Source organism: Protobothrops mucrosquamatus, unplaced genomic scaffold, assembly GCF_001527695.2.
Source record: "Protobothrops mucrosquamatus isolate PMUCROS unplaced genomic scaffold, P.Mucros_1.0 scaffold342, whole genome shotgun sequence".
Taxonomy (NCBI): domain Eukaryota; kingdom Metazoa; phylum Chordata; class Lepidosauria; order Squamata; family Viperidae; genus Protobothrops; species Protobothrops mucrosquamatus.
The window spans coordinates 689,216-716,049 of NW_015386679.1; the positions used below are offsets into that span (position 1 = coordinate 689,216).

The 26,834-nt window shown below is 47.3% G+C and overlaps 2 protein-coding genes across 3 annotated transcripts; one reads left to right on the forward strand and one right to left on the reverse strand.

Moving 5' to 3' along the window:
- Positions 1–1,015: 1,015 nt before the first annotated feature.
- LOC107286984 (calcium release-activated calcium channel protein 1) lies at positions 1,016–24,965 on the reverse strand. 2 transcript variants are annotated; one of them, XM_029284040.1, is made up of 12 exons: positions 24,852–24,965; positions 6,499–6,617; positions 6,001–6,114; positions 5,054–5,113; positions 4,581–4,676; positions 4,276–4,365; positions 4,071–4,136; positions 3,515–3,576; positions 2,874–2,966; positions 2,437–2,501; positions 2,159–2,227; positions 1,016–1,453 (listed from the first exon to the last, which is right to left on the reverse strand). In XM_029284040.1, exons 1-12 carry the CDS (start codon positions 24,963–24,965, stop codon positions 1,346–1,348), a joined length of 1,056 nt encoding a protein of 351 aa, XP_029139873.1. In that variant the 3' UTR covers positions 1,016–1,345. The 2 variants fall into 2 exon arrangements, with proteins under 2 accessions (XP_029139873.1, XP_015670943.1); XM_015815457.1 differs by lacking the exons at positions 1,016–1,453; positions 2,159–2,227; positions 2,437–2,501; ... (6 more) ...; positions 6,001–6,114; positions 6,499–6,617 and adding an exon at positions 19,634–20,382.
- On the forward strand, positions 10,293–15,433 carry MORN3 (MORN repeat containing 3). Its single transcript, XM_015815456.1, has 6 exons — positions 10,293–10,468; positions 12,121–12,270; positions 12,369–12,526; positions 12,784–12,943; positions 14,212–14,396; positions 15,238–15,433. The coding sequence occupies exons 1-6, from the start codon at positions 10,375–10,377 to the stop codon at positions 15,334–15,336; spliced, it is 846 nt and encodes a 281-aa protein (XP_015670942.1). The 5' UTR covers positions 10,293–10,374; the 3' UTR covers positions 15,337–15,433.
- Positions 24,966–26,834: the final 1,869 nt, after the last annotated feature.

Sequence of the window (26,834 nt, forward strand, 5' to 3'; positions counted from 1 at the left end):
CAGCCAACTTTAGTTAAAATAAACCATCATTCAATATGATATATGAATATAAAGGTTGTCATCCTTCCTTCTGTAGTAAGCTGGGGACATTTTAATAGATTAAAAAAAAAAGAGTCCAATAGGTTAGTAGTTAAACTACAGTATGGCTGAGATTCGTTACTTAGGTACAATAAACCCCAATTCAATTGGGAGATTCAATCACCAACTCCTGAAGAAATGACTTGAAGGACCTCACAATTTGCCCTGCTTGTATCTATATAGATTTCTTTAGGTCGTTTCCTACTATTTCATAAGGAATAGCTACCTCGAAATATGCCTTTATCCCTGGTGCTGTGCCTTTAAACTATTTCTAATTGAAAGTTGATTCTTTGTGCCAATTCTCTGTGTTTCTGTCTTTGTAATACTCTGAACTGTACTTCAAAATATTTTTTATTTTAATAGAAAAATAAAAATCTTCACTGAAGGGGTAAATATTTGTACTAATAAGAGAAGGGAGTGAATATTTCATTAAGTTACAATACTGATAATAAGCAAGAGGACAGGACTGTTAAGGGATTATCATTTTTAAATCTAAGGTTATTGGATCAGTTAATTTACCCGAGGGAGAAATCAGTTGATATCATACACCAAACAATTCAGATTTTAATCAGCAGAATTTACCTGGGTGCGCAGAGCATGCATCAAAGCAGAGAAGAGGGTTGCCTTGGATTCCAGCTTGCACCTGTCATTTCCAGGGCTCTCTTCCGTGATCCACGTTCTCCCAAAATTCTTCCCAACTAATCCTAAAATGCCTGGCAATAAACACACCCTACAGGTTAAAGTTACGTTACAGAATTGCAGGGGAGGGGGAAGAAAGCTCTGGAGCTGTTCTTTGCCATCTTCTGCCCCTGGAAGAGCCAAGAAATTTCAAGGGGAAAAAAAACATGGAAAACATCACTGCAATCTTTGGGTCAACAAAGCCGGGAACAAATTGTGGTTCTCCCCCTCCCCCAACCCAGCAAGTCAAAGAACAGTGTAATTAAAGCTCGCTTTATTCCATAATAATTCTATCTCCGTGTCCCTCCCAGAGAGGACCAACATTATGTCTCCCCAAAGTTTGGGATCTTGCATTCAGTATAAATATATAAACAGGTCACTCATTGGTGGGAAGACAGCAGCATTGGGCAATCAGTCATTTTTGGAGGAGACAACGGGACGTTGAGTGGCATTTCCTCCAGGGCTTTGCTTAGCGGCAGGCCAGTCAGGAAGCTGGAGAACTAGTTGGAACACATGCAGAGAAGGCCACCATGAACCACAACTCCATCCCACGTTGACTTGTCCTGCCTGCCAGTTCAGTCCTCCTCTTTCACAACTTCTTGGTTTTGTTCTTCTGGAATTTTGTGTGGACCACTTTCAGCGTGGTGAGGAAGTTTCCGAGGAAGAGAATCAGAAATGTCAGAGCCAGAACTGAAACCTGAAGAAGACAGGAAGACAAGAGGGATATACCCACATAGAGAGACCTGCTTTGGGGGTAGACGTGACAACGGGAAAAAAGATCATGCTGGAAAAGTACGAGGAGCAACGTTTGGCCCACTGGTTAAGTTGTCCTCTTGATATGTCAGAACTGAGAATCATTAACTCCTAGCAAGAGACCTGCATGGGATTGGGAAAGCATTTTGAGAGATCATTTATAACTAATAAACAGGAGTTGGCCGTTGTTCATTTACAGTGGATCAAAGAAGATTTCTCTTTGTTCTCTGTGCTGCAATTTCTATCTGATTATGGTGGATTAATTTCATAAAGCAAGCACGCCTCTTGGATATTGAAAAGCAACTGAGCTGCTTAAATACTGATTGTCTCTAAGTGCCTAGGGCCCGGTTGTTGGCTCAATCCTACTGCTCAAAAATATTAGAAATTGGAGAAGAAGGGAAGAGCAGCGTAATATTCAAGTTTACCAGATCTCTGGCTTCAGTTTGGGTGAAGAATGATGCCCGAATGTTCAGAAAACTTCATTTCATTAGGCCTTTTCAGCTGTTCACAACTCAAGATCTTCACCAATATTAAACCACGAATGATGTTCTTCGCAACTCTCTCTGTGTTCCGTTTCTAGATTTCTCAACCAGCCCACGGAGCCCTTCCCCACTAGAGTAAAAATTATTTTGAACCAAAAAATACTTACTTGCCATTCTTTACACTTCTTGTGCCTGGACAGTTCGAAAAGGGTGATCGCGTTGTAGAGTTGCCAAAACTTAAGCAGAGGGAGGGAGAGGAGGGGAGAAAAGGGAGATTTAGGAAGAGGGTTCTGCTCACAGAGTTCTGAGCCATGATTGCAAAAAGCCGAGAAAAACTTTAAGAACTGTATTTATCACAAGATAATTATTGACAATTGCAGTCCTAAGTCGAGGACCGCCTGTATACCTAACAAGTGTATCGGCAAACACGTGGCATTCAACTTACCTGCCCAAAGAACAAAAAAGGGAGGAGAAACGTCAGACCTCGCCACATCCAGGACTGAAACCCCTCTATCAAGAGATCAAAATAATCACAGTCAAATTAAGCAAATTAAAAGAGCACCTTTTATCCAATTTTGTTACAAGGGAAAGTTTCTAATGGACCCGATAGATGCAGTCCACCAAAGAGCTAACAAAATAACGAGTTTATTTCAAAATCGATGGAAACGGATTATTGGTAGGAGATTTAGGTTCAAACGTCTCTTCTGAAACCTTTTTTTAATGCAAAATTAAATCGCAACCAAGACAGAACAGTTGGAATCACTCACACGGCCAAGTGATTGAAAATACCTATTTTTAGGTATTTTCCTCCAATTGGTGAGCCCTGATCCAAATACTGGAGAAGTAAAAGTCTTCAAACAAATTGGAGTGCCTAATACTTACCCACTGTGAGATCTAAGTGGTTTCTCTTCCCCAGAGCACGGAGTCGATAAAGGCACCCACTCTGATAATAATATTGAAGGAACTGGACACAGCCTGGAAAGAAAAAAGGGAAATAGGCTTAAATTTTTTTTAAAAAAGGGATTGGAGCTGCAATTTATTAACCTTCTGTGATTTACACCTAGACCTACAATAGTCCTTGACTTACAAGCATTTGAAGTTACAACAGTCTGAAAAAAGGCCGGTCCTTGCACATATGACAACTGCAGTCATGTGACCAAAATATGAGTGCTCGGCAACCAACTTGTATTTATCATGGTTGCAGCATCTGGGATCACGTGACTGTCATTTGCGACCTTCCCAGAGGACTTCTGATGAGCAAAGTCCATGAGGGAAACCCGATTCGCTTATTGACCATGATTCGTTTAACAACCGCAGCAAAAAAGGTCATGAAATCAGGCGCTTAGTTCCAGTCCCAAATTATGGGTTATCAGTCGAGGTCCATTTATACTCAACCACAAGATAAATAAATGAACTTTCCCGATTAACTGTGCTCTTTCTGACCTGATTTTGCTATGCTGCACGCGCTTGGCTTCCCTCAAAATTCCACTTTTCATGTGGATCCGGTATGTATGTTTACTTACTCTGAAAAATGGAGAAAGATAAAAACTGGTTCCGGAACATTTGGTACATGAGACCCTCTGGCCTGTGGAAACAGGAAAGGAAAAAAAACACAGGAGTGATTGAAGAGACACAGCACAGCTGTGACTGTCATATCCTATTGCATCAGAGGCCATGCGGCGCAGAAAGGAAATTTAAAAAGCGAAAATAACATCTGAAGAAGAAAAAAAGGTAGTATCCGGGTTGAGGAAATTCAGTTTAGACCAGGGGTGTTCAACCTTGGCAACTTTAAGACTTGTAGACTCCAATTCCCAGAATTCCCCAGCCAGCCATGCATGGCTGGCTGGGGAATTCTGGGAGCTGAAGTCCACAAATCTTAAAGTTGCCGAATTTGGACATCCCTGGCCTAGACCAACCCAGATGGAGGGAATTATGACGTTCAGCCAAAACCAGGAGAGCACAGCAAACTGGAATAGCTGTTAAAATAATTCAACGGATTCAATTCTGTTTTTACGATCAAAGAATCTCTGAGGCTGGCCTGCCGTTCAGAGGATAAAAAAGGGGGAAAAAACTGCTTACCAAGTTAGCATCACCCCAGATAAGAACGTAGAAATGTAATGATGAGACACCCACCAGCCTTTAATCCTGGAATAAAAGAAGACACCTTTTAAAGCCATTTTAGGCTTTGCAGTGCAGCACAGAGCAGTTATTTTGCAACTCTGGCAACAGGAAGATGGGTGGACGTCAGAGCCCAGAATTCCCCAGCCATCTTGAGGACTAGTACCTCGATCCATTGCTAATGAGGATGCTTTCTCTTATCGTCAGCGTGCAGTAATACCAAACCAAGAGGAAATTGAACACTTCATCAGTGACCCTGCGGGAAAAATTGGGGATTATTTCCCACCCTCCAAAAACCAGAATACCCAGAATAATATTTATATATGTACACGTAGGTACATACTTTAAAAAAATAAATAAACTACAAATAAAAAAAACTGGGGTCAGTGCAGATACTGTGCAGGTTCAAAATCCAGGGCTACAGTTCAAAACATGACAACCGTTTGCCGAGCCGCCAAGCTGCCAACGTACCGATAATGGAGAACAAACCGGCAGGCAACCGCTCCGAGCAACAGGATGATGGTTAAGTAGAGTTTGAATTTTTCATATTCGTCTTTGTAGGCAAACCTAGGGCAAAAAAAAAGAGACATGCCATTGAAAAGCCAGAGCTGGCATCCTGTGCCTTTTGTCCTTGCACCCATTCCTTGGCCTGCACACACTGCAGCCTTGTTCTGACAGACCACGATTCCTGGTTTATATAATCCAGGATTGACACCTATAGGCTGGTGCAGCCCGTTTGGACAGACAAGATGTAAACAATTCAAGAGTTCAGAAAGAAGTTCTTAGTGAACCAGCCTTCTCAACAGACATCAGCGCAGAGCACCCATCATCCTAGCTCATTCTGGCTGAGGAAACTAGTCCTTGTAGTCTCCCATTCAGCGGAGCCAGGTCCTTTGCGCGCAAGCCCTCCCAAATTCTCCTAAAATAGCACAGAATTCACTTACTTGGCCTGATCGCTTAGCAGAGTAACATTAACGTTCCCCAACACCAGATTTAAGTACAGACTGAAAGGAAAAAAAACAACAGTCCCATCAGTACAAAGCATCAGACATCAATTGAGGTTTCTGGCAAAAATTATCCATTGGGAGACTTGCTCTTTCTTAACTTGCTTAACGACTGGCATTTGTTTAATGACCACCACAAAAAAGGTCATAAAACCAGTCATGATCCCGTCATGATCCACGTAACGACTGGCATGAGTTGCAATCGTAATTTTGGGCTCAGTCATGGTCTCAAATTAAGGTCAGCGAGAACGGTAGTCCCGACACATTGGGCTGATATTTATAATGCCCTTTGATCTACCCAATAAACAAGCATTTTTAATTCATTTTTGAACTCAGTTTATAGGGCTGCCTGTCTCAAATACATGTCATGGAACAGCATAGGAACTCCATAAAACTTTGGCTATGGGTGCCAAATGATGAAGAATCCCTTCTACAAAGAGGCCCCTCCCTCTTAGCCCCTCTGTGGCTCGGCTTGCCGGGGTCTCCTGTCCTCCACGGATGCCCTGGGCAGGTCTGTATGGGGTTGATCCTCAGCTAGGATCGTTTCACGTAAACGTGGACATGAAGAGAACATGAAGAAGGAGATTCAACAACAAAAACCATCGTCCAGAAGCTCTTTGAGACTTGCCAACACCCTCCCATCGCCAAACATCTCCCGTTCCTCTCCAGCTGTGCCAACTCTGGATTTAGAGATCGATCTAAAGGCGGTTCTGGAAAGCCTTTGCAACATGTTGCTTTCAGCTCCCCTGATGGCAGGTTTTGCTTTGTGTTGAAAGGACTCCAGGTCCCATGGGCGGGTTTGAAAAACACCTGTTTCTCTTTTAATAACACCCCTCTGCCTAACCTCCATGCGTGCAGCTCCTGATGGGCTCGAGGGCCACACCTACCTGTTCTTCTTCGGCAAATAGGCCTCCATGTCGAAGAAAACATTCTGGCGGTCACGGATCTGGTTGTTGATCTGCAGGATGAGCTCCGTTTCTGAGCTGCCCTGGCCGTCGCACCTGGACACCGGGGAGGGACACAAGCACAGGAGTGCCAAAATAAGAGCCTGGCAGCCAATTATGCCAGCGGAAAACAGTTAAGCAAGGATTCGCTTTTATACGCAGTTGTGAAGTTAGCAACCAGGTTGTTAAGTGAACATGGCTTGTCAGAAGGTCACAAAAGGGGGTCACGTGACCCCGGGACATTGCAACCGTCATAAATATGAGACAGTTGCCAAGCGTCTGAATTTGGATCACGTGACCATGGGGATGCTGCAACGGTCGTAAGTGTGAAAAGCAAGCATAAATCACTTTTTCCTTAGTGCCGTTGTAACGTCAAACTGTCACTAAACAAACGATTGTAAGTCAAGGACTGCCTGTATTAGGCATGGGAGAAGCCATTACCTTTTAAAGTTATCCTGCAACTCCTTCAGTCTCTGTTTTTGCTTCTTTACAGAACTGCTGCAAGCCACCTGCAAGCTTGTGAGTTCCTCCAATTTCTGCTTGTAAATTTTGTGGGTTTCCTATAAATATTTAAAAAGTGCATTAGATTCAGAGAAGCAGGAAATTACTTGTAGAGGTCTACAATATTACATTTGCTTATTTACGTTTGGTTGCTGCAAATTCCACACGAGCTGGAAAAAGCATGACTTCAGGACTCTGGTTACATGGGAAGATCACAGGGCACAATTTCCTAAACTTATTAAAGTTTATGCCATTTCTGGAGTAGCATCGCAAGTCACAAAACAGTATCCAGTCAAAACGACAAGAGGTCTTGAAAACAGATTCAGAAAAGACACAATGGGGAAAATACCTGGAGGACACATTTTCAATTCTTACTTCCCACCTTTGAATATAAAATCACCGGTAATCTTTTCCCAAAGCAGTTGATAAGCATAAATAAAACCCAGCACCACAAATGTGATTGCCGTTTGTGACTTTCCCAGCCAGCTTCTGACAAGCAAAGGGGAGAAGCCGGATTCGCTTAACGGCCAGTGTTTCACTGAACGACTGCAGGGATTGGCTTAAAAGCTGCAACAAAACAGTTGTAAAATCGGGCAAAACTCACTTAACCGCCTTGTTTACTAAGAGAAATTTTAGTGCCACTATCGCCACAAGTCAAGGACCAGGAGGATCTCTCAATTCAAACCAGATCCCCAGACCCTGACTCTTCAAATCTATCCCCGTGTCCTTGAAACAAGAGTCCTTTTTTAAAGAGTTGGTGACAGAAGCTTTTGTCAATCAGGGAACGGACTCAGCTGCTGGGCAACCAGGGATTTCTCCTAAAGAGGTCACTTTGTGAAGGACAAGTATCAGGTGGAACCCGGTTCCAGCAAGCAGAGGCGCAAAAGGCCAGCTGCCAGCCCCCATCATCCCTTCCAATTTCAAAGGCCGTATCAAGTGTTCTAGGGCATTGTGGGAAATTCTTTAAGGATGATTGACCCAGGGACACCCTGCTATGCCCCAAAGTCCGTCCCTAGCCAGGACCTCAGGCAGCAGCGCAGATGGCTGGATTCTGGTGAATCCCCAGCTGCAGGGACAGTTCCGGATCCCGCCAGATCTGTGGCTTCTTTGGGGCTAATGATGATTAGGGATCCAGCTGCAAGGAAGGAAGCAAACAAGACGTGCCTGCTGCGACCTGCCCTTTATCAGCCCCAATTAAGGACGACATTGTCAAGAGATTAAGGGCTGCGTCTTGTACAAAAGTGGGGCCTGTGGTTTTCCTGCAACCTGCAGCGTTTCTGGAAATCTGGAGGGGGAAGCTCACCCTTTGGCCTATTAGCCACCCACTCATTCCAGGAACCTCACAAACTCCGTTTGGCTGCAGATCAATCTTGGCACAGGTGCCCGAGGTTGAAGGTTAATCATTTCTAAAAAAGTTCCTCCAGGAATGGATAAAGAATGAGTTGCAGAGAGTTCAGTGCTGCCCACTGCAAATACAGCTAGTCTTCAACTTACAACAGTTTGTTTAGTAACCGTTCAAAGTTACAACAGTATTGGAAAAAAAAAGGGACTCATGACTGCTTTTCACCCTTACGACCGTCGCAGCATCCCCGTGGTCACGTGATCAAAATTTAGATGCTTGGCAACTGGGTCACATTTACGACGGTTGCAGAGTCCTGGGGTCGTGTGATCCGCTTTTGCGACCTTCTGACAAGCAGAGTCCAGATTCATTTCACAACCGTGTTCCTAACTGAACTGCAGTGATTCACTTAAGTGTGACTAGAAAGGGTTAGGGCTGTTTTTCTTTGAAGACGTTTTCGCTTCTCATCCAAGAAGCTTCTTCAGCTCTGACGGGATGGGGGGAAACTTGGATGAGAAGCGAAAGGTCTTCAAAGAAAAACAAGAAAGTCCAGTTGCCTCCTGAAAAAGCGCCTTTGGGACAACCGTGACCTGGATGACGGAGAGTCTCCCTTGACCTCTTCCCCAAGCTTGTCCTTCATTCCTGGGCATTAAGTGGCCCCTCCTGCTCCCTCCAATATTTTGCAAGGGTTAATCAGCAATTAACCTGGTTGTTCTCCTTTGCTTCATTTCCAGGCCAAATGTCCCTAAACACTTTCTACCCCCCCTTCCCCCTTCCAACGAGGCCACATCTGGCTGCAGCTGTACCAGTGGCCCCTCCTCGGCCTATCAAGGCAGCGCCCGGGGGAGGGGAAACAACTCAGTCTCCCCCTCCCCTAAATGTCTGCAAAGACCCCTTAAAAAAATCCCCCCTCCACTCAAGCAACTCAACGACTGCTTCCCCCCCACCCCGGTCGAGCTTCGCTTAAAGCTCGCACCAACCCAGGCGGGGCCGGCCTTCATCTGTCGGCTGCGGACGATGGGTCTGGAAGTCATCTGAACTCCTGCTGGTTTCCCAAGAGGAATCGGGCAAATCTCAGCCTTTTCACTTGTTCCGCAGCAGTCAAACGGGCCCGGAACTGCTGACCCCCGCAGCTTTATTACGGGGGGGGGGTCGGGGGAGGAGAGACCCCAAGCACCTTTCACCCGCCCCCCCCCCCGCCGCTTTTCTGCCAAGACTGCTTTGCCCTGCTTCCTCCCTGCGGGCGCCCCCAAGCTCAGGAGCCCCCGGGCAAAAATGACGCAGGGCAGGATTGTGTCTGTGTCGCGGGAGGAGAGTCGGGCGGAGTTGGGGGAGCCCCCTCCCCAACGAGGGTCAAGGGGCGCCCGTTGCAAGGAGAAGCCCGGGAGACGCGGCGACCTCCACCCCCCCACCCCGCGACCGGCCCTGTACCTGGAGCTGATGGAAGTCGGCCTGCAGCTCCGTCCAGGCGTCCAGGGCGTCCTGCATGGCGCGGGGCTCGGACCCCCGCGGGACCCACCGACCCCTCCACGTGCGGGACTGGCGGACCCCGCTTCGCGCCCCCCGCGGCCCGCAGCGCGATGAATGAGCAGGCCCCGCCCCCGGCCCCGCCCCCTCGCTGCGCCGCAAGGTTAATTCATCGCAGCCGCTTCTTCTCCCTCCTCCCACCCAGGGAGCGCCCGACGGCGCAAGCGCGTCTCCTCGGCCCCCTCCGACCCCGCCTTCTGGGTCCCGATTGGCTGAAGCTCAGAAAAGAGCTTCCCGTTGGCCGCGCCCCTCCGAGGAGGCCAGGCGCCCCTCCCACCCCGCTTAACCCTTAGTTCGCCGTCCCTGTACAGGGCGTGGGAATCCGAGAGCCGGTTCGGTGTCGTGCGTGGTTAAGGCATCCGGAAGAAAAGGGCTAAAAAGAAGAGAGGAAAGGAGGGGAAAAAGGGAAAATGAAATGGAAAGAAGGAAAGGAGAGGAGAGATGAAACAGAAAGGAAAGGAAAGAAAAATGAAACGGAAAGAAGGAGAGGAAAGGAGGGGAAAAGAAAAGAAAGGAAAAATGAAATGGAGAGGAGAGGAGAGATGAAACAGAAAGGAAAGAAAAGAAAAATGAAACGGAAAGAAGGAGAGGAAAGGAAAGGAGAGGAAAAGAAAAGAAAGGAAAAATGAAATGGAAAGGAGAGGGGAGGGGAGGAGAGGGGAGGAGGGAAGGGAATTATTTGCAGCCCCCAGATGCCAGCCTTGCACATACGGTGCACTGAACTGCGAAGGGCTCGGAGATTTCCACCCTTTTGCTTGCAGCTCACTCGCCCAGGTAGAATCTCTGATCCGGATCACCCAGGAGCCCCTGTGGCCCTTGGAAAGGTGTCATTCGCCAGAAAGACCTCTGGGGGGCAGGAAACTTTCAGAACTGGCCGTATTGCGGCTCTGCCGTGTTGCTATGGCCACTTCCCTTGCCCGCGCGGGCTTCTGTGCCTGGGCTGAGCGTAGATGACCCCCCAGGATTGGCCCTGCGGTCCCCCGGGGGCAGAGCCGCCCTGCGCCCTCGATTGGAGCCCCCTGAGCTTACAATGGCAGGTACAAGGTGGGTCTCCATTTACATCTTTATGTTTATTTATTTCTTTGCCGTCTTTTCCTCTTGTTTTTTTTTGTCCCCCAAAGTTCCCAGAGGCGTCCTCTGGATTTCTGATGGAAAGACATGGCAATCGAGGAGAAAGCGATGGGGAGGGCAGAGGAAAGAGAGGAAAGTTCAGACACCAGGTCTGAATACAGCCAATTGGGGGGGAGGATATAGTACGAAAGAGGGGAATAAATACACCTGCAATTTTGCTTCCAGGGATATAAACATACGGAGGAGTTTAGTCGCCGTTTTTGGAGACCAGAAAAGCTTCATTTCTGTCTTTTTAAGGCCTTTTCTTAGTCTTCAAAGGTGGGGGGCAACCTCTTCTAGTTTTTGGCTATCCCGGTTCTTTTTCTGTGATATGATTGTGGGTAAGATTTTGAAGGGCTGAAGCAGGGTTATCCTCTCTCGCCTGCAACATTCCAGAGCAGGGTTCCTCACCCTTGGCCACTTTAAGAGGCATGGACTTCAACTCCCAGAATTCCCCAGCCGTGCGGATTTCAACTCTCCGAATTCTATGGCCATGTGGACTTCAACTCTCAGAATTTCCTGGCTGGGGGATTCTGGGGATTGAAGTGCACCCATCTCCAAGTTGCCCAGGTTGAGAAACACTGACCTAGAGGATCCTACGATCTTCTTTGTCCCATCTAGGGCACCACATCAATAGAGAAGAGGTAGCTCAGGGGTCTCTGAGGTTCTGAAGAGCCGTCCAAGAGTCTGGAAGAGTCTTCCAAGAAAGCCATGGAAGGGGGCGGGAGGACGGGCCAAGAGGTCTGCCTGGCTGGGCTCCCTCCCCGTGAGAGAGTCCCAGGGAAACTGGGCTGCCTCAGCTGCATCCATCCAGGTGTGCTGGAACTGGACGATGCGGGCCGGGCCAGGCGATGATCTCCTGGGAGATCAGCGCCTCGTCATAAGGGCAGGTTCTTGATGTCGTGATGACCTCAGGAGCTGGGCCAGGATCCCTCAGCCCTGCTCCACGGAAGGGCCACACCAGCAGGGCTGCTTCGGGGACGGTAGTGAAAAGGGAGGAGTAGCAGAAGGAACATCCCCTCGGAATCACCTCCGCTCCCAGGTGTAAGAACAGAAGCACGAACCAGGACAGGTAACTCGGTTTGGGGGCTGAGCTGCTGATCTCCAACCAGATTCACAGATGCTGCCAAGTTATCAAGAGGTTGGCTTGACGAGGTTGGCCTCAATGGGTTGGCATGTATCTGGGCGTTGTGGTTTATGAATCAAGGCTGATGAGGGCATGGTACCATCGAGCCAAAGGTGGTTCATTTCAGCCCCCGTGGCTGAACAGCTCAGCGCTTAGGGCAGAGGTCCCCAACCCCTGGTCCGTGGATCGCTACCGGGCTGCGGCATGCCAGCAACCGGTCTGCACAAACAAGCGAAGCCCCATCCATGGGATGCAGACAACATGCAAAACTACGCACTCTCTGCTCCATGGAAAAATCTTTCTCCATGGAACTGGTCTATGCCGTAAGGCATCCAGAGTGACTGTCAGTGTGAGATGGGCAGCACATCAATTTAATAAATAAATAACGCATACATCCAGGGCTGGGCCCACCGGCTCCAGGCGATGGCTCCGTCTCTCTCCCCGTCTTTCTCTGCTCCAGACGAGATGCCCATCATCAAATACCCCCGAAGAGTGGACCCCCTTTGGCACGAATGGGACAGGAAGGCGCAAAAGTGCGGGTTGAGGCACACGGTTTACGCTGTCAACGGAGACCGCTACGTCGGGGAATGGCTGGACAACATCAAACACGGTAAGAGGGGAAGGGAGGGCAGCTGCACCTGTTGGATGTTTGGCTGGCATCCACAGTGTCTCACCTGCAGTTTTTTTTTCCCTTTGGAACCTTGGCAGGCAAAGGAACACAAATATGGAAAAAATCCGGAGCGATCTACAGCGGAGACTGGAAATTCGGAAAACGAGACGGCTTCGGGACTTACAGTATTCCGGACCCTGTGACAAAAGATTATAAGAAAGTATATTCCGGCTGGTGGAAGAATGACAAAATGTGGGTGAGTTTATATGCTTTTTAATTGGGCCAGGGTTTTGCTTTGGGGTGGGGGGAATGTGACAGGAGAGTGGAATTATTTCACCGGACAGCCATGTACAATTTAGAATAATCGTGGGGAGGAAACCAGTTTATTTGGAAAATGGGATTTCTGAATTAAATTTAACCAAGGCCACAATCATTAATCTCCTCCTGTGTCATTTCACACCCACAAAGAGTCAGTCATCCATTCCTCTCATCCGGATTCTTTCACCCTTTCAGGGCTACGGAGTTAAGTTCTACTCCGAGGGAGAGTATTACGAGGGCGAATGGGCCTGGGGGAAGCGAAACGGCTGGGGGCGGATGTACTACAAAGACGGGGCCATCTACGAAGGCCAGTGGTCCGAAGACAAGCCCGGTGGTCAGGGGATGTTTCGCTGTAGTAAGTGTCCAACTCAGCTGCACTGATGGCCAGATGTAATGGTATGTGAGAAAGACTTTGGGACAGGGAGCAAAGAAAGGCTGCCAAAGGAACTATTAGATAAGAGACTGCTTAGCCCTCAGTTAGCTAATGGGTGGGACATGAGATTCAGGAGGGACCCTCCCTAGTTTCTCAGGCTGTAAAACATAGCAGGAGAATTGAACTTCCAGACTTGCAAGAGTTTATTAAAAAAAAATAGGTTAATCCCATCTACCTCTCAGCTGTTGGCACCTCACTAGAGACTAGAGTCTAATTTCCAAAGAAAGAATCGTTTGCCAAGTTTCAGAAAATTCTGGACAGGAACCCTTTGTTAAATCTGAAGGGTTTCAACCTTCCTAAAGGTTTTGCAAAGGTATTCCTAAACCGAGTGTCTCAACTGGATTTTTCCTTAGGCTAAAATTAGCCTGCAAGGTTAATTTTATCGGCCTTGGCGGCTGCCAATGTCCTCCAAGCTGCCAGTTGTGGGAGTCATGTGGTTGGCATGTCTCCTGTTTAGGATTAGGACTAGGAGACGGCTGCCATAGACCATGCTGGCTACATGCTTGCAACCTGACACTGGCCATTAATGTGGGTTTGACTCACTGTTACAGAAAGGCTGGAGAAGGGCAGAGGCAGCAGCCCTGCGATCTCATTTTTCTCGCAATAAAAAACATTCTCCTGGACCCAAATTCTGGGTGAATCCGTTTTACTTTCCTCCCAGGACAGCTCATTAATCTACTGTTCTTATAAATCCTCTTTGGCATTGTGCTTTGGGCTCTTAACCAACTTGATCTCAGGATGATAAGACCCTCTGCAAGAAAGCAGAAAGGGAATAGATTATTATTATTATTATTTAATTTTGGCATTGACAAGTTCCCCATCAGTCAGTTGCAAAAGGCAGCTTGATTCGGAGCAGCTGAAATCCTGCAGCGAGACCTCGAACACTATTGAATCTACCTATCTCAGATCCTTGGGAAGGACTTGAAAGATAAAAATGCCAAATCCAGTCTGAACTAGGCGATGAACCACAAAAATTATGAGAGTTAAATTTATTCTATATTTTAAAAAGGGCGGATTCTCAACCAAGGCTACTCTGCTTTCAGTAGTAAGTTTTGGGCATCTGAGAGATACTTCCTAGTGTTTCTGGGTTCCATCCAGAACCCGCGTGCTAACTAAAAAGGGATTTATTGGCAACCAAAAAATCTCTCCTCCTTCAAATGAAAACATGGCTGCCTCTCTCTCCGTGGCAGAAAATGAAAACCGCTACGAAGGTTCCTGGAAAGACGGAAAGAAACACGGTCCGGGAAAGTTTATCTATCTAGACACCGGCCAGCTCTACGAAGGGTACTGGGTGGCAGACATACCGAAGTGTGGCACCATGGTTGATTTTGGCAGGGATGAAGCTCCCGTGCCCACCCAATACCCCATCCCCAAGGTAAAGGGCAGTCCGTGTGGGTCCGGATTCTAAAGGCGCTTCTTCCCATGAGTTTTGGTCATGAGGTTAAAGCATTGTTTCTCAACCTTAGCAACTTTAAGATAGGTGGACTTCAACTCCCAGAATTCCCCAGCCAGCCATGCTTAGAACTTAGTTAATAAATCATTGTCAATAAATTAGTTAGTAAACAGCTTGGCTAATAAATCATTGGATAAAGCTGAAACTCCAACCGAAGAAGCTTGGGATTGACCTGTGGGGTGCTTGGTGCTCTCTGAGCTGGGTGGTTTTCTTGTAGACCTTTCATCACCCAGCTAGGCAATCTCATCAGTGCTAGTAGGGAGTGGGGATTGCTCCCTGTTTATATACAGGTAGCCGTTGACTTACAACCATTTTTTTAGCGACTATTCAAAGGTACAGTGGCCCTGAAAAAAAGTGGCACACAACGACTGTTGTAGTGTCCCCAATTCACCTGATCAAAATTTGGGACGCTTGGCAACCGGCCTCTATTTCTGATAGAGGCAGCATCCTGGGGTCGCGTGATCGCCTGTCGCAACCTTCCCAGCCGCCTTCCAACAAGCGAAGTCAGTTAGGAAGCCAGACAGGCTTAATAACCACCTGATTTGTTGAATCACTTAACCACCGTGGCTAAAAAGATCATAAAATTGGGCGTGACTCTCTTAACTACGGGAAATTCTGGTCCCGTGGTCGTAAGTTAAGGATTTCCTGCATACAGTCGCCTCGCAGCGAGATGGGCTGCAAACAAATACATTAATAGAGTAGCTTGTCAGCAGAAACTACTCGTTCTAGCTGATCAACTAAGTTCTTTTCTTTTTCCTTCCAGATTGAACTGGCGGATCCAGACGGAGTCTTAGAAGAAGCTGTTCTGATATTACAGAACGCCGAAATATTCAATTCTCAGCCCCAGAAAGAACGAGGATGACTATAATTCTGCAGACATTTCTCTGGTCAAGGCTGCTTTTTAACAGAAAGGTCTCTCTGATGGATGCCATTCCTTGGAATATATTATCCTGGCTGTCTTTTGGGCTTTTCCTTGTTTTCTTTCCTTAGGCGGGGTAGTTTAGCAGCTGAAAGGGAGGTATGGATAGGAGACCAAGCAGAGATTCTCAAAGACCTCTGGATCGATTATGACCGAAGAGGAGTGCAGATAGTCCTCAACTTACAACAAATTTCCATTGCTAAGCAAAGCGATTCTTAAGTGATTCGTGCCCGATTTTCTGACCTCTTTGGCCACGGATGCGAAATGAACCGCAGAGGTTGTTAAGTGAATCATGCAATTGTTAAGCGAATCCAGCTTTCCCCATTGATGTTGCTTGTCAGAACCTGGCTGGGAAGGGCACAAACCGTGATCACGTGACCCTAGGATGGTACGACTGAATTCAAGCGGCTGAATTTCCATCATATGGGCATGCTATAATGGTCGTAAGTGCGAGGAATGGTTGTAAGTCACTTTTTCCAGCAGCATTGTAAATGTTGCTTAAATCTAACATAAACTCCAAGCCACCATTTCAAGAGCCTTTAAAAAATGTTGGACTTGTATTTTTTTTTAAAAAAAATTTAAATTAACCAACCTCAAACGTAGCACTATTAGAAAAATCACTCTGTGTGGGTGCAAAAAAAAAAAAAAAAAAGCCGAGATCAAAATCCAGCCAGCCAAAATTTGAAGTTCTGTCTGAGTGTGAAACCTGTTAGGAGGTGCTAAATATTTTGCTTTTTTTCCCCCCTGAGGGTTCAAAAGCAGCAGTCGAAAAGGAAAACTCCGACACGCTTTCCCGAAAACAGAGGAAAAAGCATCACGAAAGTAAACTGGAAAAATAATTTTAATTTTCCTACTTTCATTTCTAGTCATCTGGGCAATTGCTGAGCAAATGTTCACGGTCTTCAAAGAAATTTGATTAAAGAAATACACGCACCTCGCCCCCGGTTCAACCAATGTGCATGGCAGAATCTCCTGTTTTATTTACTGTGTTAGTTTTCACAAAACATGGAAGGAGGGCTGAAAGAATCAATCGACACCGTCCCACCAAATTTTGCCAAGGGAAAATAATAATAATAATGAAATTATTAGTCTAGAAGACCGCCAAGGTCCCTTCCAGCTGTATTCTGATTAGATGATTAATGAGGGGTCCTTGGTGTTCTTTGACCTTGGTTGTTTTCAACAGACATTTCATTACCCAACTAGGTAACATCATCAGTGCTATTCAAAATGATCTCTGCCAAAAGCACTGTTTCTCAGCCTTGTCCACTTTAAGCAGGGTGGACTTCCACTCCCAGAATTCCCCAGCCAGCCTCTCTCCATTCCTTGTTCTCATCCAAGTTCAGAAGATTTTCCTATTTTGCAGCCACTATGTGGGTTAAGGGTTTGATTTCTACAATTAGAAAGTTTGGAGATTTTTTTAAAAATTTTTTTGAGGATGCCCATAAAAATAAGATAAGCCAAAGTATTTTATAAAGGCAACAATGACTTCAAAGAACACAATGGCTGGATTAAGCACACACACACACACACAGGAGTACAAATGTGTTTTCCTATCTGAACACGCCCCGAAATAGCTCTCCAATTCAAACACGCCCGCATTCCTGCAGGAAAATTTTGAAACCTACCATGTTCTGAGTCACTAAAAATAAAAAATGGAGCAAGGAAACAAAGAAATCAAAATAAAAAGGCCCATTTTAACTCTCCCTTCGATAAGCACTTTCAGAAGTCAACCGTGCATCAATGACAGGACTTATCCTTCAAAATGAGTACTCTTAAAATATATATTTTCAAGCAAACAGAGAACAGATTATATTTAAAAAGCCGGAGCCCCATTCCTACAAATTTTTAAAAAAATTCAAACCAATCTTAGTACGGTATTTGTCTCTAATTTATTCTTATTGATAAATATATATTCACTCGTTTTTTTTTTATTAAGAACTATTTTTACATGATAGCCGTTTACAAAGGAAAAAACCAGCTGTTTTTTCCTTGTCTACCAGTCACTCAGTTAACATAAGGGTTAAAAATATTCTCTTTTGGAGCCCCCTGATTGGTTGAGGAACACCTGAGTTTGAATTTGCAACCTTGTGCTCTCCAGCAAGTCTGACGTGGAGACCCTGAAATCTTATCCAAAATGTTGGGGGGGGGGAGTTAAATGAATAACCAGAAATATGTCTCTGGGGAGTCCTGTACAAAGTGCCAAAAATCTAATAAATGCAGTATTTTATTTTCTTTTAAGGGTAGAGAGTAGACCAAATGTGTCCAGCTTAGGCAACTTTTAAGGTTTGTGAACTTCAACTCCTGGCTGGGGTATTCTGGGAATTGAAGTCCACAAGTACACCTGGGGTAGACTAAGCCCTGTGCACCTCATTTTTGCATGCCCCTATTTTTCCATGCAGAGAACCACCCCATTTCCAGAGAAGGCACCTACTCTGGGCCGTGAGCAGAGCATCGGAGGTCCTCGCTTCACATTAACGCAGCAAAAAAACCTTAAATCGAATTCAGCCGATCGGATGAGATAAAGGAGAGATTCAGTGATTTCCTCCATTGCATTAATAATTCAGTGCAACCATTGGCTCTAAACTACAACCAAACACTTTGGGATGGACAGCAGTAGCTTGCTCCGGTCAGTTTCCCAGTCTTTTTGGAACTCCTGGCCCCGAATCCCACCTAGGCAGCATCTCCCCCTCCCCAACCTGTTTTTCTCAGTGTGTTTTCTCAGGAAGGAAGTCTCTAACCCACACCCAACGGTTGCTGGAAGGGGGGCAGCTTGTGGCTATCAAAGCTGCTGTTTTGGTCCTTACAGTCTGTTGAAGAGGAAAGCTTGTTTTTTTTCATTTCTGATATAACATTCCAGGTCTCTCCTCTCTCGTGGACTTTGAAGTGGGTTAGGGTTAGGGTAAGAGACCTGCTAAACAAGGAAGAGCCCATCTTTATTTTCAAGAGAGGATAAAGCCCAACGTTTCTGCGGGAAACCCAACCCCAGTGTCTCTGAATTGGATTAGCAGCCGAGATGTCTAAGCCCAGCATTCAAGAATCCCAGGCTAAAAAAACGACAGGGTGAACCAGTGGTTAAACCATTCTGAGATGTTCCAGTAGTCATTTAAACAAAGTGCAAACTCTTGTCAAGGCAGCACTAGATACAGGAGGAACGTCTGCTTCTAAATCAGGGGTAGTCAACCTTGGCTCTTTTATGCCTCGTGGACTTCAACTCCCAGAATTCCTGAGCCAGCCAAGCTGGCTCAGGAATTCTGGGAATTGAAGTCCACGAGTCATAAAAGAGCCAAGGTTGACTACCCCTGTTCTAAATGATCAGGAAGCCCACCGAACAAATAGCTCTTCCGTCTCTTTTCTGACCCTCGTCCAGCTTCACTGGGCAAGGATTTTAGCACAGAAGCTTTCTTTCAAACAGAATTCTGCAAGGCGGGAATATAAATGACTTATGCTGGGGGATTAATGCTTTCCTGATACATACGCACGCATACACGCACACACAAACCCGCAGAGTTTCGTGGGCCTTTCCCTGGTAGATGCAGAATTATTGTGCCTTCTCTTCCTAAAAGAAATTATGGAAGGCTGGCAAAAAAAAAAGTCCCTCTTTCTGCAAAAATGGAAACCAGATTCTGACAAAAGCCCTGGGGAAACACACACTGACTTTTCTGAACTCTCTTAAATCTGGGAGTGGTAGAAAAAATGAAGAGTATAAAAAAAAATCTCCCCAGCCTGATTGCGTGCTCACTCCCCACAAAATTCTAAATTTTTTTCAACAGGCAGAGTAGATGGGTCTTTAAATCTAACTCTGCCTCAATGAGGACTAGAAACCAGGGTTTTGGGTTTCCTTTTAAAAAGGAAAAGCTGCTTCTTTAGAAGCTGGTTATGGGCTGACCTGTGGCTGGGGGGCGGCTCTGTGTGTCTCTCTCTCTTGCCTGTTTTGCTTCAGTCAGTGAATAAAACCAAACTTAGACCCTGGAAGTTCTCAAGAACTTCTGCCTCCAGGCGGCGCACGACTCCAGCCAGCCTGTTATTTGACACAAAAGAGTCCAAGGTAAACTACTTCCCTCCAGATCTCTAATTACCCCACCCACCCACCGTCATATTTTATTTTATTTTTTTGGCATTTTCTCTGTTGATGAACCACTTCAAAGGAAACAAACCCGGTTCACAGCAAGGGCCAGGAGAGCGGTGGGCGACGGGCAGGAATCCTAGATGTTCGTATTCCACAATCTGACAAGAACAATTCTTTCGCCTTTTATTGGTTTATTATTACTTCTTTAAAGCCCTAAGAAGTCACCGTCCAGTTTCTACTCCTGTAACCTCTCTCCCTACGCGGAGATTGCAGCTCAAACAAATTCGGGCCCAGAAAGTTCAGAAGAACTTGGTTGGCTCCATCATCTTCGATCTTCCCAACCCGAGGGCACTTTTTTAGGCATAATGGCCGCCGGGAGATGGTAAGGAGTCCCCTCTGTGGTCCAGCTGGTCCTGCAAGCGGGCAAACTCGGCCAGCTCGTTCAGCTCCTGGAACTGACGATCCGTCTTGTGAGTCACCAGCGAACGATAAAAGTGGACGGCAAAGATGATGAAGACAACCCCGAAGGGGACCATGATGGTGGTGGAGGTGATGGCTGCAGCCTCACCGGCGGTGATGGTGCCGTTGCTGGCCTGCATGCCGGGGCCCGTCTTCTTCTTCAGCGGGTGGAATTTGACCCAACAGAGAAGCACCACCTCAGCCAAGAAGAGCAGAGTCCCGATGACGGTGGAGAAGGCCCAAGCCAGCTCAATGTGGCGGTGCATGCGCTCGTGGGGCGACTCCTTGACCGAGTTGAGGTTGTGGACGTTGCTGACGGCCTCAATGTTGGGCAAGATGCAAGTGCTGATCATCAAGGCAAAGAGGTGGACGGCCACCAGGACGGTCGTGCAAGCGCTGAAGGCTATCAAGAGTCCTGGAGGGTAGTCGTGTTCCGCATCTAGCTGGACTTCCACCATGGCCACCTGGAAGGGAATAGACAATGAAGAAAAGGCTCTCAAATAGCTTTTGAGGCTGAGGGACCTGAATAATGGGGCCCTGTTGGTGGTGTCCCCTTTACCCATGGAATTCTACTCCAATTGACATTAAGACATGCTCCAGTCTGAAATCAAGCGTTTTTTTTTCAGAAGCCCCATTTTAATGAAAAACAAGATATGAATCTTGTGGTTGCTTACACAGAGTTGAAAACGTGTGGGCATTTCTTTAGAAGAGTTTCAAATGAGTGGCTGTTTTCCAGTAATTGTAGATGGGTATTGCTTTAGTTTCTTACACCAAGGGGAATAAAAGGTAAAAAGAAAGTTACCCAAATGTGTTTACTATACAGGAAACTCCTTAACCGTGATTGAACCCTTGGTGTGAGGGAAAAAAAACAACACCCCTCCAATATAACTCTGGTTAGCATGCAGCATGGACAGCAAACCATCAATAAAACTAGCGGCTCATGTCCCATTTCTCTTCTCATGCCAAGTCCAAGCTTTTTTTAACCATAGTTAGTCAAACCCACCATAGTTTGCAAAGAGCAATGGCTAGATTTGCACAAAACGTTAAGTGCCAAATCAAAAAAAAAAAAAAAAAAGAGCCAAGACTCCAAAACTATAGGGAGGAAACATAAGTTTTCAAATTCCGGATCGACAGACAGACGGGAACTGGCTTTGGAGAAAGAGGAAGGAAACAGATGGCTGTCAAAGGGTAGAGAAGCAGAGGTCTTCTTGGGAACCCAAATGTCGAGCAAAGTTGAAAAACTCATCCTTTGCCAATGAATGGGAAGGGGTGGTTGACAGTTTCACCCCCTAAACTTTGAACATCCACCTTCCCCAAAACTAGGTGAGGTTCTCAAAAGGTAGGTGGCATCAAAGGCCCACAAAGCATCAAAACCTTCTATCCGTGTCACCCGTTTTGACCGCCCAGGATTTATTTATTTTTATTTTTTTGAATTCTGAAAGGTGAATCCATTCAGGCTTCCAAACAGCGGAGGAAAAAGTCAATTTTGCTTTATGGAGAAAGAGAATCTGCTGGCACAAAGCCTCCTCGTTTTCTAGCAATACACAGTTGACACCCTGGGAGCCTCTCCTTTGCTCTCCCAGCTAAGAAAGGAGGCTAAGAAAAGCAAAAAGAGAAAAGATCCGTTGAGTTTTGGGCAGGCAGCCAGCACCACTTTGCTCGGAGAATCGGCAGTGACGCATTTATGGAACGGCTAGCTCCTTTCCCCCAGAAACGGAGAAAAACCACCTTGCAATCTGGCCTGAAGAGGTACAAAGGAAATTAAAAAACCTGCCTCAAACCGAACGTTTGCTGTGCCAATTAAAAACAGCCAAACAAAAGAGAACACTTCCGGCTTTTATTCCGCTGCCAATATAAAAACACATCCCCCCCCCCCCCAGTTTTGCAGGGGAACCAAGATAGGACAAATAGATTACAATTCAGAAGAATGAATACAAGCTGCTTTCTTCCTCCAGATGGAATTATTTTTTTAAAAAAAAAAATCCCAGTTAAAATGCTCGGTCACTAGCATTAGCGGTATGCTAAAATACAACCTGGCCAATTAGGGGGCGAAAAAATTCATTGCCAAGATTGCTACCGAATCAGGTAGCTTCAGGTTTTGGAAAAGAACAAAACTCGCAAGCTTTAACCGATTAAAGCTGGACCTTGGTGCTCGTGGAAAGCTTATTTTTCGAGGATTTCTTTGGAGAAAGAAAGAGAAACTATGTTGGTTTTTATTCTGCACAAAGGCAGTCCTTGACCTACGACTGCAAGGGAGCCCAACATTTCTGCTGCTACATGAAACACTTGTTAAGCGAGTTTTGCCCGTTTTACGACTTTCCTTGCCAAAGTTGTTAAGCGAATCGCGACAGTTGTTAGGTTAGGAACCTGGTCGTTAAATGGATCCTTCTTCCCCCTTGCCTTTGCTAATCAGGTTGCAAAAAGGGGATCACGTGACCCCCCCCGGGACAGAGCAGCTGTCATAAATATGAGTCAGTTGCCATGCATCGAATTTTGATCGCGTGACCCTGGGGATTCTTCAAAGGTCAGTATCTGTGAAAAACAGTCGTAAGTCACCTTTTCCAGTGCTGCTGTAACTTTGAATGGTCACTAAAGGAACTGTTGTTAAGTCGAGGACTTCCTGGATTTCCATTGGAAAGAAACTGCCCAAGCAGGTTGTCATACGCTACGCAAATAAATAAATAAATAAATCCCTAAGCAGGTCAGATCTCTGAAAAGGTAAACAAGGAAGTGAAATCTCCGCCTTTTGCTGTATCCGAGGCTAGGCAGCCCCAAATAAATTTCAATAAAATCTGGATAGCAATTAGAAGTTGAGGATGAGTTATTTATTTATTTTGGGGGGGGGGGAAGCAAACTCTTTTGCCCCTAAAAGTAAAACTCAGGAGTTTAACTGGAGCAGTTTTAATGTCTTATACAGGTAAACTTTGACTTGACAATAGTTCATTTAGTGACCGTTTGAAGCTACAACGGCCCTTAAAAAAAGTGATTTATCACCATTTTTCACACTTAGGACCATTTCAGCCTCTCCGTGGTCATGTGATCAAAATTTCAAGACACTTGGCAACTGTCTCATATTTATGATGGTTGCAGAGTCATGGGATGTGTGACCGGGTTAAGAGAAAATCCTTAAAACCCTATTGTGCTTTGCTGAAACCTCATGCAGTTGGCTGGGGAATTCTGGGAGTTGAAGTCCAGCCATGTTTTGCTTGTCAGAAGCCAGCTAATAAGGTCACAAAGGGTGATCTTGTCACCCCAGGACGCTGCGACTATCATAAATGCAAGCCGGTTGCCAAGTGCCCGAATTGCAATCACTTGGGGCAATGGTCGTCAGTCACTTTATTTCAGCACCATCGTAACTCTGAGTGGTTGCTAAACAAATGGACATAAGTCAAGGACTATCTGAAAAGAAATTCATGTTATGTTTCACACTTCATGTTAAGCCTTCATAATGGTTTTTTTTGGGGGGGTGGGTTTCACAGCCTAAGGAAATTGACACACTCAAGCAATGGTGTTTTATTCCACAGTCCACGGTTAAACAAACCGAGCTTAGAGCAATGTACGAACTCAGCCTTTGAAGCGGAGTGGATCTTTTAAGCCAAGAAAGCTGTTTAAGTTTTTACAACAGAAAAGAGGGTTTTTATTCTTAGCACCTCCTGAGGTCAAAACTCTGCTAGAACAAACAGTGCTAAATATACAAAAAGGAAGAGAGGTTTTTGAACCGTGGTTTCCCCTTTCTGTAAAGGCCTCCATCCAGAAATCATATCCTGTTCCATTCGCCTGAAACCTGGCAATCCTACAGGAATCACAACAACTTTAAAAAGAAAAAGAAAAGAGGAATTAAACCTCCAAAGAGTAAAATAAATACTGAGTAAAATAAATACTGCTGAAATCTTTAAGGCTTGGAAAAAGACGGCTGCATTTTTAAAACAATCCCTGGCTGCTCATGGATGGATGGATGGATGGGCTTCCCAGGGCAGGCTGGAATTTATCCTCTGTCATGTGAGAACCGTAACCCCAAATCAAATCAGATGTAAGGAGCTGAACTGTTCTGTAACTGAATAGTTTTGGCCAGGCCATTCTATGCCTCAAACCAACATCAGCAGCCCTTGCCTTCTCTCCTCAGACATTTCAACAGCAAGCCTACATCACTAAATGTCTGATTTAGCCTGAATCTATGCAGACATCATAGATTGATCCTATAACTAGGGATTCATACAAGACTCAGAACCTGCAGGGTGTTATGCTGGCCTAGAAGCTAGGAGATGGTGAGTTCTAGTCCTGCCTTAGTCAGGAAAGCCAGCCAAGTGACTTTGGACCAAGCTCACTCTTTTTCAGCCCAACCCACCTCACAGGATTGTTGTTCGGAGGAGGCAGGAGGGCCAGTTGCCACTTATAAATAACAAAATGATAATTTTAACATGCTAGGCAGCCCGGAGTCACCTTGCGGTTGAGATGGGCAGCAAATCAATGTCAATAAAGTCATAAAAGTGGGACGGGACACATGGTGGGCAGGCAAGAAAGATTCAGGGGGACGTTTTGCCACCCAACTCAACCCTAAAGGAGACGGACTCGCAAGCCCCTGGCGAGAGCCCCGTTGCAAATGCCGGAAGACGCGTGCACTCTGCACGTGCGAAGGAGCAAACGCGGGGAAGCCAACAGGCACAATCGGAACCAGAGAAGCCGCGAGGGACCGGTGCAAAAAAAGGGGGGGGGAAGCGGGACCCACCTAATTCCCGGCCCGGGTGCTAAGTCTGCACCCGGCCTGGACCCCCCCCTTCCCTTTGCACGCATTCACAGCCCCCTCCCCAAAGGCTCCTCCGGGGTCCCCCCAAGCGGAGTGCGTGTGGGGGGGCTCTTCCGCCCTGGCCCCTCTGCAACCGCCTCCCCCGCGACTGCCGGGCCCATCCTCCCCACCCCCGCGGGCCCCGCTCACCATGGCGAAGCCGGAGAGGAGCGCCGAGGTGCGGCTGGAGGCTTTGAGCTTGGCCCGGCTGAGGTAGAGCTTCCGCCAGGACAGCGCCTGCATCGAGTGCTCGTTGAGGCTCATCGGGCGCCCCCAGCCAGCCCCGCCGGGCCGTCGCCCCCTCCTCGCTCGCCGCTGCCGCTCCGCCTGCCCGCCGCCTGCTCGCTCGCCGGCCCGCCTGCGCCGCCCCCGGGGCCGGGCCAGCGCCGGATGTCAGCCCCCGCCCCTCCGCGGGACTCCCGCCCAGGCCTCCGCCCGGCCCGGCCCGGGACGACCCCCTTGCGGAGCCCTCCCTCCTCCTCCCGCCGCCAGCTGTGCGGACTCAACTCCCAGGAGGCTCGGCCTTGGCAGGGCTGCCTGCGGAAGTCTGGGAGTTGAAGTCCAGCCATTTGGAAGAGACCCCCCCCCCTCCCCAGCTAATCGGTTGGCTTGGCGCAGATTGAGAGGAGGGGTCCCGGGTGGTTTTCCTGCAGGCATTTCATGACCCAGCTAGGGAACATCATCGGTGTTAGAAGGGAGTGGAGATTGTGGAGAGGAGGAGGGGGGACAAAAAAGGTCTGTGGGGTCCTTGGTTTTCTCTGAGCTGGGTGGTTTTCTTGCAGACATTTCATGACCCTACAAGGGAACGTGATCAGTGCGAGAAGGGAGTGGGGTTTGTGGAGTGGAGAAGGAAGACTGTGGGGTTCTCAGTGCTCTCTTAGCTTGGATCTTTTCTTGCAGACGGTTCATAACCATCAGTTGTAGAAGGTGCAAAACCCCACTCCCCACTAACACTGATAATGCTACCTAGTTGGGTCACGAAACGTCCGCAAGAACGCCAGCAAGCGAGACCCTACAGCGCAACCCTGAGCTACACATTTTCTCCTTTATGGGTCGCGTGAAATCTCCCCACAGAGTAACCAGAGTGGGCTACAAGGTTTCCTCGGTGTAAACTTTGTGGCGGCCAAGGCAACTTAGAGGAGTTGGTGCCAAGCTGGAAATCATGGTTTATTATGCACTGGAATCGATCTCCCCCAGCTTGGGGTTTGTCAACCAGCCATGGGTTCCACCACCAGGTGCTTTTTTAAACAATGATGATGATTTTATTATTTGCTATACATCTCATTTCAAAGCTATCTGGGCAGTTTGACAATGGCTAAGCTGCCCTATATAGGAGGAAATGGATGCACCGATGCTTTGGGAAGAGGGTCCTGAGGTCCAGGCGGGGTCTCCAGGAAAGCTTGAATGGCAACACACACACACACCAGTTTAACAGCCACCCCATTAGGAAGAGGTTAGTAGTCACGTCACTCCGAATTTGGATAGTTTATCCTCCTGTCAGTTTTAGGAAACAGACAGCAAAAAGGCCAATTCTCTTATCTGAAGTTTTTATTTCCTGGGAAAATTGAAATGGAAGCAAAAATCCCGTTTTTCTCCCGGGGGGAGCCACAATCTCAAGTCTTTCCCCCAACCACCCTGCAAAGTAGACTCATCCCATCTCTGCCGCGTGGCCCCCCTTCCACTCAGGAGATGAAACTTCCACGGGACACTCCATCCACGCCGGAAACCTCTCCACTCCCGATCCAGTTTTTGAGCAGCCCCACTAAGGGGGGCTGCCCCACCTGGCTCGGCCGAGGATGCCCATCATCTCCGGCCACGGCGGGCAGGAGCAGCCCTTCCTCCCGTGGCGAAGACGGCTTCCTCGCCCACCCAAACCCACCGCCGCGAGGGAGCGAAGTGGGTCCCGAAGGCCGCCCCACTCGCGCCTCTGGGCACCCGGGTAACGGACCGAGAGCTGGCCGCGCTCCATCCTCCCCCCCCCCACGCATCACCCCCGAAAGATGCAAGTCCCAACTCGGGTGGGCAAAGGCTTCCCCACGTGCGCTTGCCCCCGTCCGCGCCTGCACTGGCTCCGGGAAAGAGGAGGAGGAGGCGAGGCGAGGCTCGCCAGCCCAGGAAGAGGCGGCGACGCTT

Excerpts from the sequence above, each read along its gene's own strand:
- MORN3 (XM_015815456.1), top strand. The coding sequence starts at position 10,375 with ATGACCCCCCAGGATTGGCCCTGCGGTCCCCCGGGGGCAGAGCCGCCC. Across the intron at positions 12,271-12,368 it reads GCTGGACAACATCAAACACG|GCAAAGGAACACAAATATGG; the intron begins GTAAGAGGGGAA and ends GAACCTTGGCAG. Across the intron at positions 12,944-14,211 it reads TCAGGGGATGTTTCGCTGTA|AAAATGAAAACCGCTACGAA; the intron begins GTAAGTGTCCAA and ends TCTCCGTGGCAG.
- LOC107286984 (XM_029284040.1), bottom strand. The coding sequence starts at position 24,965 with ATGAGCCTCAACGAGCACTCGATGCAGGCGCTGTCCTGGCGGAAGCTC. Across the intron at positions 6,115-6,498 it reads TTGCAGGATAACTTTAAAAG|GTGCGACGGCCAGGGCAGCT; the intron begins GTAATGGCTTCT and ends CCCGGTGTCCAG. Across the intron at positions 2,228-2,436 it reads CTTTTTTGTTCTTTGGGCAG|TTTTGGCAACTCTACAACGC; the intron begins GTAAGTTGAATG and ends CCTCTGCTTAAG.